The sequence below is a fragment of the Corvus kubaryi genome, unplaced genomic scaffold (assembly GCF_017639235.1).
Source record: "Corvus kubaryi isolate FWS band 111438036 unplaced genomic scaffold, C.kubaryi_AGA036_p1.0 37322, whole genome shotgun sequence".
Lineage (NCBI taxonomy): Eukaryota > Metazoa > Chordata > Aves > Passeriformes > Corvidae > Corvus > Corvus kubaryi.
Genome location: NW_024581101.1, coordinates 1,022,835 through 1,032,432, shown reverse-complemented (window position 1 = coordinate 1,032,432; position 9,598 = coordinate 1,022,835). Strand labels below are relative to the sequence as shown.

Sequence of the window (9,598 nt, the reverse complement as noted above, 5' to 3'; positions counted from 1 at the left end):
GGATGTCCTGCAGGACACACCCCGGCCCGGGCTCATGGGGACACGGGGTCCAGGGGAACCTGGAGGGTGGTCGTGCCTTCACACCGTGCCAAGGCATGTGGATGGTGCCAAGAGCTGCCGTCAGCCCCGAAGTGGGATCAGGGTAAACTTCCCACCTTGTTTACCAGTTAATAGGGGCGATGCGTGGAGCCGGTGGGGCAAGGGCTGTAATAAATGCCAATGATCAACTTCAAGGTGACTTGTAGGAAACGCCCTCAAAGAATTGCCTTTGTGCCTTGGGGTCATGGAAGACCCAGGACGCTTAGCTGTGTGGGACCCTGGTGTTTCTTTGCTTTGCCCCAAGCCTGGCTCTGCCAGGGGCGTCCCTCCTGCACGTGCTGTGTGCATCCCTTTACCTCGTTTTTTCTTGCACTGGTTTCTCAAGCTTTGAGGTTAAACACGTGGAAAGCGGGAATTAACTCGGGCACCACTGGCCCTACGCTCTGTTTTCGGCTGTAAGGGATCCGGTCTGGCCCGGTGGAAGGAACGGGACCGGTTCGGGGGATGACAGCCCCCTCCTCCCTCAGCCGCCCCCCAGGACCATCCCCGGGGTCCACTCGCATTTTATCAATGGCCCCGCGTGGGAAAGCGGCGGGGTGGCCACGCCCCCTGTCGCTGAAGCCACGCCTCCTTTGCACACCCGCACTGCTCGGGCGCGGCCTGGTCCCGCCCCCTCGGTGACATCATCATCGCGCGCTGGGGCGCCCTGGCGGCGGCTGGCGGCTATGGCGGCGGGGTCGGTGTGGAAGGGGCTGGTGGGGCTCGGCCTGTTCGCCCTGGCACACGCGGCCTTTTCGGCGGCGCAGCGTGAGTCACTGCCGGGGCTGCGGGCTAGGGCGCCCCGGGGCACCGGCACCCCCTCACGGCCGCCGGGCAGCTCCCGGGGCGGGGGCCGGGCCGGGCCGGCATCATCATCGTCCTCAGCCGCGAGCCCGGCGGCGGGGGCGGCCCTGTCCTTGCGGGCCAGACTGCGGGGAGAGCGGAGGTTCCGGGAGGAGCGCGGGGCTCGCCCCGTGCGGGCGCCGTAGCAGCCGGGAAGGGAGGGAAAAAGGAAGGGTGGGAAGGGGGAGCTGCCGCCCGCCAGGTCGCGGCTTCAGCCTGGCTTCTGCCATCCCGCTGCCTCCCGTCTCCACGGTTCGCCTACCTCCCGGCTGCTTCGGGTAGGGCCAGCCGTGCTCCGGAGCGGTGGAGCCTCACAGCGGCACCAGGGGCGGCCCAGCTGACACGTTTCTCGGAGCTACAGCCGTTTCTCCGGGGGTTCTGTGTTGCCAGGCTGTTTATTTGCATACACGGAGTGTTTGATGCATGCATGTGTTTCTGTTTTGTAGATCGTTCTTACATGAGGTTGACAGAAAAGGAAGATGAAACGTTGCCCATAGATGTAAGTTTTTGCAGTGTTTGAAAGGTGTAACTGTGAGGTAGTTTAGTCTCTCAATTGCTTCCTTTTAATGTGCTAGGCAAGCATTAAGGGTAAAGTAGTTTTTAAGTTGCACTTGCATCAGAGTTCCCACTGTCAAAAAGGACCACACTTTCCATCCCAACTTCCTGAGTATGTTGTAGTTGTCAGTGAAATCAAACCGCAGGTCCAGACCTCCCTCTTCTTTAGAACTATTCTGGAGCATCTTGTCCAGGATTCCCTGAACATAGCTCAGAGAGCTTTTGCATCCATCACCTCCTTTGCAGCATAAATATCCTGCACCCTCTGGCTCTGGTTGGTAGACATGTGTTTATCCAGTGTGACTGTGTGAATGTTTGATCCCAGCACAACTTGCTTCAGGGAGGGGGATTTTATTTACATTATTTGCTTGCTTTTCAAATTTCCACTTCAGTTATTTGTTTCCCTTTCTCCTTAATCAGAAGGGCGGGGAGATCAGGTGCCAGAAGAGCCAGGCATGGCGCCTAGCCTGGGGCTCCACGGTGTGTTCCTGGCAGGAGTTTGGATCCTGGAGTGCACAGGAAGACAGTGTTTGGTCTCAGGCTCTTGCTGAGGAGCTGTCGATTCAGTTGGTGCAACCCAGAGTTGTGCTGGGGCAGCTGGAGCTCTGCCAGAGTTTTGCTGTGCAAATAGGAGGGATTTTTAGTTCTCCTGTGCCTCAGTTTCCCCACTGCTGGATTGCCCACCTCTATTTGCTGTCATTGAATGAAAAACACAAGAGACACTGTGTGAAAGCTGAGATTTTCTGGTAAAAATGCAGAACGCTCAGTGATGTGTGTGTTGCACTGTGCTCCTTCTGTTGCAGATAGTCCTGCAGACTCTGCTGGCCTTCGCAGTCACCTGCTATGGGATAGCACATATTGCAGGAGAGTTTAAAGACATGGATGCCACTTCAGAACTCAAAAATAAGTATGTTTTATTTCTTCTTTTTGTACGCACCGGTATCCGCTTCTCTGTACAAACTGCGCCATGAAATCACTCATCTTTAGCTCAGTCCTTCAATGCATGTTGTAGGCAGTGGCCTGAGGGGAACAGCCACACTTGGGAAGGCCAACAGTGTCTTGAGTTTTAGGGAGAGTTAGATAACAGGCAGAAATTAAATAAACTTCTTGCTTTTCCTCATCCGAAATCCTGCTGTGCAGAGTTGGTTAGAGGAATGAAATGTGCTCGTAGGAAGTAGAGCTCAGGAATCACCACCTGTTGTTGTGACATGATCTCAGACTGCAGGGCTTGGCTCACACTCTGCTTGTGTTTGCTTCTTCATGAGAATCCGAGTCACTTGAATCTCACACAGTATATTCAAGGCAGGACATGTGAAAGACTCTGAAGAAAATAAGGGATTTTGGATCAAGATTTTGAAGAGGATAGTTGTTTAGAGCACACCAAGGTCATAGGCTCAACCCCTGTATGAGCCGTTCACTTCAGAGTTGGACTCCATAATCCTTGTGGGTCCCTTCCAAATCAGAATATTCTGTGATTCCAGTAGGAAATCAGATGGGCAGATGTTGCCTCTCTGGCCATTTCCAAAACTACAGGGGAGTATGGAAAGTGAAAAAGTTGACATAATTGTATTTCAGAGTGTTCACGTAAAGCCTTTAGCTTGAGGCACCCAGGGGGCTGGAAAGCTGAACATCATCAAGGTGTTAACACAAGTGACAGCTGAACTAAGGCTGGCACATGGTGTGTCTGCAGGCAGCATCCACAGGCTGCCCCTGAGCTCAAGGAAGGAAGGGGAAGTTTGTGACATGGACATCTTGTGGTCTTTTTCACAACTGGCTGTGTATTTCCTCAGTGTTTCAGTTTAGGAAACTTAAAAGCAAGCAAGAGTTTTGGATTGAAAACTTGTATTTCTGTGTTCTAAAGTCAATATGCCCCAGACTGACTGTTCTAAACTTTTTGCTCTGAGAGAATTAACCTTGGCTTTTTACATTTATTTTGAAGGACATTTGACACATTAAGGAACCATCCATCTTTTTATGTATTTAATCATCGTGGTAGAGTATTGTTCCAGTCCCCAGACACAGTGAATTCTTCTTCAAACCAAGATGCTTTGTCATCCAGCTCGGCACTGAAATTTCGAAAACTTGAACCTCTGCGCCGCTAAGACTTTTACAGATGATAACCCAGGACACTGAGATGTAATATTCAAGTCGGGGATGTAAACACTTTTTTAATTTCTGGAGCAGTATTTATATTGATCTTCCAGACTTTATAAAGTATATATATATATATATATAAATATATATATATAAACTAATGACCTTCTTTGTACACTGTTAATGAGAATGACCAAATTGTGGATTGGCAATGCAGTGTAAATTCTACAGTTATGCTGTGAAACACATCTTCAAAGTTTCAGATATTAAAACGAGTTGCAGCTGACTTAACTTCAGTTAAAACAAAAAGCAAGCTAGTATTTCCTGGAATTAATGTTCTTTGACAGGAGGGAATGTTTGAGTGTATTTATTTTCTCAGTTTGCTTGCACTACAGTCTATGGACCCCCTCAGAAATGCTGTGTGCACTGCATCACTGAACAGCAGGAAAAGGGGCAGCACCTGATCCTGGAATGCCTGTGGGACACCAGCACAGTGTGGCAGGGGAAGTCAAAAAGATTGCTTTCATTTTTATTTTTTTACAGTGCTGAAAAACAGTTGTGTGAAGGGTTATTCTTTTTTTTTTCCTGGTTTTTCATTACCACATTTTTTCCTCGTTGCCCTCCTTTGTTTCATGTAAGTTGCCCCAGGTTGCCTGGGCTGTGGCTGTGCATTGGTGTTTATGTGGGGGAGGCAGCTCACGTAGATAATCTGCCACACTCCATGTTCACCCCCTGGGTCCATGTTCTCCAGCTGTGAACTGGGGAATGTTGAATGTTGTGAATGTGCTAAACGTAGTGTTGGCACCAGGTACAACCTCCAAGTCATCTTCATATTTAAGTATCAGTAAGAACTGTCCGTTCTGTCAGTGATCCAGGGGTAGGGTCCAGCAGCTTGCTCTGTTTGCTGGCACTAATCCAGGACAACTACCCCTTTTCTGCCAACAGAGCCTTTCACCTTGATTTTTTCCAGCTGAGCCCTTCATTGATTTAAGATTACTGTCTTGATTCCATGTATTAGAACTGATCATACTGTCCTTAATTCTTACTTATGTCTAAATTCTTATCTCCCCTCAGGGGCTGAATCAATGCTAAAATCTCTCTTGGTCTGGTATTTCACCTCCCTGACCCAGCAAAGGGAGGGTAGGTCGAGGTACTGGTGGGGCCAGCAAGAATTTTGCCTGGTTTGAGGATGTTTTTCTGGCACAGTGGAAACTCAGCCTTTTGTCCTGGCATCTGTGGAGTTGTGTTTGGGTTTTTTTTTAACTATTAAGAACTGTCAAAGGCAAAAAGCTTGGCAAAAATACTGTGTAAACCGAAGCCTCTTTTTCTAGCTCTGCCCGTCCTATGGAGTGGGTGCCCCAGTGCTTGAGCAATATCCGTGGCTGCTGCTCTACAATCACTCTTAAGCATCTGGGTTTGATTAGAAAGGGTTACTCTGCTAACTGAAAGCATCTGAGCTGCAGGATTAGTTCCTAAAGTGTCCTGGTTCCCCTCTTGCTGGTGTCACAAATCGGCTCCTGCCAGCACCAAAGGCCTTGGAAATAGTATTGGGTCATCTCTCCATTGGGGACAGAGCTGTTCCCTTGGGGAATAAGGCTGCTGTGCGGCAGCTGCTGCACAGAGGGGAGGCTGAACATGGGCCAGGTGACCTTCTGGGACAGAGGAGAGACAGAATTAGCAGAGGGAGGGAGGACAGCAGGAGCTCAGTAACTACTGTAGCAGATGGGTCCTGCAGCCATGGTTGCACTGAGCCCTTTGCAGAGGGTCTTAGAGCAGAGCTGCTCACGTGGAACGTCTGAGAAGCCCCATTTGTGCTGCTGGAAGGCTACAGGGACCTGTCTGAGCTGAGAGGTGCTGCTGTGGGACAGGGAGGTAGAGAATGTCACCTGCTCGGACCAGGTCCTGCTGGGAGCACCCTGGGGCTGTGACAGGGCCCTTCTCATGAGGAGTAGCCTCACTCTGCAGCAGCAACGGTTCTATCACAAAGCTGTACAAATTATTTTTTCTTATTGATCTCACAATGTCAAATAAAAATTGATATCCTTAAAGTGTGTGTTTGTTTATTTCTGACCATTCTGGAGTCTGCTGCAGCAAATCCCAGGTCAGTGACTATTTAAAAGTGACTGCCCAGCACTGACATGAAGTGATTGCCTTAATTATGACAGCTCTGTGTGAAAGTGCTGTCTGGCCTGGTGTTCATTACTGGGAGGTAAGATCAGTAAGGGGGATCAAAATAGCTGCAAGTAGCTGAGTAAAACATATAGGAGGGAAGTAGTACCAGCCTGGGGCTCTGCTTGCCTTTGAGGCTCCTCATCATCCTCTCTGGCAGAGCTGACATACTTGTCTTCAATTTAACCACAGTAAAGGCTTTTCTACCATGTGCTAATCTCCTGCCATCCCACGGGACAGGCTCCTGCAAAGTCTGGTATTGCAACAGTCCCTGGGGGAAACACTCAGGCTGCTCCTAGGGCTGGCGATAGTTAAAATCCTGGACTTGAGCAAGATCACTTTTCACTCCCTGCTCTGCTTTTCCACTGGGCGAGGTTGGAAAGTTAGCAAAGCATTGGAGGAGTTTACTCAACTACAGCATCCATCAGGATTGCACCAGAGAGAGCAAGAGACTCACCCCTCATCTACTTTCTATGCTGCTGCAGCTCTGCATCCAGCACACAGTACAAGGGGGTAAAACACCAATAAAACCGGTCTTCTGGGAAGGGGCACCTTAGCCAGCTCCCAAAGCCACCTTGTGCTTACCTTGCAGTGTGGGGTTCTTCACAGATGAGTTTCTCTTCTTCAAAAGCAAAGCAAGAGTTGAGCCAAGCATTTCTTGAATTAGACTGGAGAGCTTCCAGCCTCGCCCAATGAACATTTACACCCGTTGCTTTGGCTACAAGCTGTGATATTTCTGCTACATTAAATAGTAAAATAAAAAATAGGTGCTGGTGATTTCCATTCATTACTGAAGTAGCAGGTTTAATCTGCATTAATTTCAAAAAACCACCTGGGTTTTTGAACTATTCTAGTGAGAGCTCAGTGGGGAATTGGTAAGGAGGGCAGGAGTCATTTACACCCTTGTAGGTGAGGGGATGGGGACCATGGCTTGTGTCAGAGATCGGTCACTGGTGGAGCCCTTCCATCTGAGGCCAGAATGGAAGTGCAGCTGGCAGAAGTACTTACACTAGAGGTCAATAGGGCTGAACTGCAGCACCATGTGTGGAAATCCCTCCTGGTTACACATCTGATGTGTCCCCTCCATGTGTCCCAGATGGAGCCATTGCTGCAGTCTGGTGCCAGGACCCATGTGCTCTGTGCCCCACTGCTGCCCAAAGCTGGAGCACAGCTTTCTCGGGAAAGCTGGCAGCTAACAGGCCCTTCCAGGTGCTCTGGAGCACCCACACAGTTCCCCTCACTGGAGAAAGCAGAGAATGATGATTACTTTCTATTGATTTTCTATTGATGATTTTTGGTTTCCTTACCGCTTGCTTCCCACGGTTTGGGTTCTCTCGCCCTTCACCACACTGCAGCAGATCTACCCTTCTCCATCTCTGACACCCTCAGCAAGGACATTAATTGTGGGGACATCCTCCAGCTGGATACAGCCCTCCTCACCAAGAGTGGCACCATTTCTGCTCCCTTTTGGGACCACCTGCACCAAACGGCAGCAATTTTCCACCAGACAATTCGGGAAGGCTGAGGCTCACCCCACAGGATCTGGGGCCACAGTGCTGCCCCTGGGCCCCTCAGCCGGGCAGAGAAGTTCTGCAGTTCCCTGCTGTCCTGGCTGTGCTGTGCCAGACTGGCAGACTGCCTGCGGAGGGGAAGGGCAAAGCAAGGCTATTTTGAATGTTAAACAAGCAGAAAAGATTTTGGTACCAGCTCTCCACAGCCAGCACAACAACAAAGGCAAAACACTCCTTAGATTTGGCCTTGAGGTTCACCTTGAAGCCATAATCACCAGGGGCAGAACCCCGGTGGAAATAAAATCTGATATTCCGGCAGGTAAAAGCCTTTTGATCAACCCCAGGTTGGTCTCAGTGACACAATGCCATTTCAAAACACTTTGGACTGCAATGAAAGCTACATCTTTAAAATGGCAGCGAATTAATTTTCCTGTCCTGCTAACTTAATCCTTTTTCCAGCCAAGAAAGGCAAATGGGAGTTCACAGAGCAGCGAGGCAGCCGGGAGCCTGGCAGCGCAAGCAGGAACACAAGCTCCAGGGCTCCTTGGCAGGGGCCCAGGCTGTGTGGTGTCACAGCTTCCCAGGCCATTTTAATAGGAAGGGAGATAGAAAAAAGAATTAAAAGGTGACATTTGGATTATCAATGGCTCATCCTATGCCAGTGGTCCCAGGGAACCCAAAGCCCCCCATACAGAGAGATGTGGCTGTTTATTCCCCATTCCTATCCCAGTGCTGCCAGGCAGAGCACCCAGCACTGGCAGTGCCCTCCCTGCCCAGACTGGTGCTGGCTGAACCAGTTTCCCCAGGATCTGCCAGAGGCAGGTCATGCTGCAGGGGCACTTCACTTTGGATTTCAGAAAAAAAAAAAAAAAAAAAAAGGAAAGAAAATATTCCCCTCCTCCCCCAAAGTATTTCTGCTGCGTATTTTAGAGCAGTTCAGGGCCAGCCACAAAACACCAGTGCTGATGTCCTCGGAGCTGCTCCAGAATCCCTTGTCCCTGCCCCAGGAGGTCTCTGCTGCAGTGCAGGATGCAGGAGGAGCATCCTGTGTGCACAGCAAACACCGAAGCAGTGACTGATTCCCCACCCCGGATGCAGAAGTGCACAAAACAAGACGCATCCCAAAGTAATTTTGAAGCAGCCAGTTAGGCAGGCACTTCAAAGAGGGCCTTCTCCTCCCAACATCCACACCAAGCTGTCACTCCCTGGGCCATTACCAGTGCCTTCAAGGCACCCACAGGCCTGGGTGAGCCCCCAGCGAGGGCAATCCCAGGGAGGCACCACCTCCCCAGCACAATGTAAAGCACATGGAGGGGAGAGAAGGGGCCAAATGATGCCACCTCCTTACCCAAGGCCACCATGCTGCTCTACAGCCTCCTGTCACACACAGATCTCTGCTGAGGGACCTTGGGGATGGTGGCACCATTTCAATGTGAAGTCACCACCATCACTCTGAAGCTGGAGCTGGCTGCTCCTTCCATACCTATTTGAATACAGCAGCTCCAGATCACAAAGGAAAAACCACAGCAGAGCAAGGCCCATGTTCATCTCCCACGGGAGGGACCCACATATCCTACCCCACATATCCTACAGGATGCACCAGGGCTGGTTAAAAACCCCAGGTCTGCTGGTGGTCAAGCACAGCCATGGCCATGCTGCTGCCTTGGGTTGTCCAGGGCTGGCAGGGGGGGACAACCATGGAAACAGCCTGAGCTGTCTCCCAGCATGGGAGCAGCAGGCAGGGGAGCTCTGCAAGGCACTCTCTTCTCTGCCTTTGCTTCTTGTGCTCAAGCAGCAACTGCAGAGCTTGAAAGGGGCAGACCTGAGGCTCAACCCCACCACATTCCAGGAGCAGAGCAACAGGATGCTCCACAGAGATGAAGTGCAAGTTAAAACAGGGGCAGTGAAGTAAGGAGTGAGTCACGTCAGATGAGTTCCAGACAGAGCAGAGCACTCCATCAGCATGAAACCCCCCTTTCAGGGCCCCACACCAGCCTCGCACTGAGCACAGTGCCGACCTCCCAAATTCACCACTGGTCAATCCCTCAGAGCAGCTCCCACCTCATGCCTGAGGATGAACGGGGAAAGGCTTTCAACCTCTTTCTGGCTTCCTATCATGACAGGAGCTGTCCCTTTCATCTCCTTACTTTCACAACCCCTTCTCCCTTCAACAGTGGGCACACTGAGTCCAGAGGTGGAAGGCAGACCCTGGGAAGGAGAGCCTGTTTTATCTACATCCACAGGAATCCAGCTTTGACCACCTGGAACCCCGACAAAAAACAGCTTTCAGCTGCCCCACGAGGTCAGAGCCTCCTCAGGGGTCCTGATGTGTGAAGAAAAGCCATCAC

At 50.7% G+C, this 9,598-nt stretch overlaps 1 protein-coding gene across 1 annotated transcript; it reads left to right on the top strand.

The window, feature by feature from the left end:
• The first annotated feature begins 736 nt into the window (after positions 1 to 736).
• Positions 737 to 5,618, top strand: MMGT1 (membrane magnesium transporter 1). The gene is made up of 4 exons (XM_042029167.1): positions 737 to 846; positions 1,368 to 1,420; positions 2,280 to 2,383; positions 3,416 to 5,618. Exons 1-4 carry the CDS (start codon positions 765 to 767, stop codon positions 3,576 to 3,578), a joined length of 402 nt encoding a protein of 133 aa, XP_041885101.1. The 5' UTR covers positions 737 to 764; the 3' UTR covers positions 3,579 to 5,618.
• Positions 5,619 to 9,598: the final 3,980 nt, after the last annotated feature.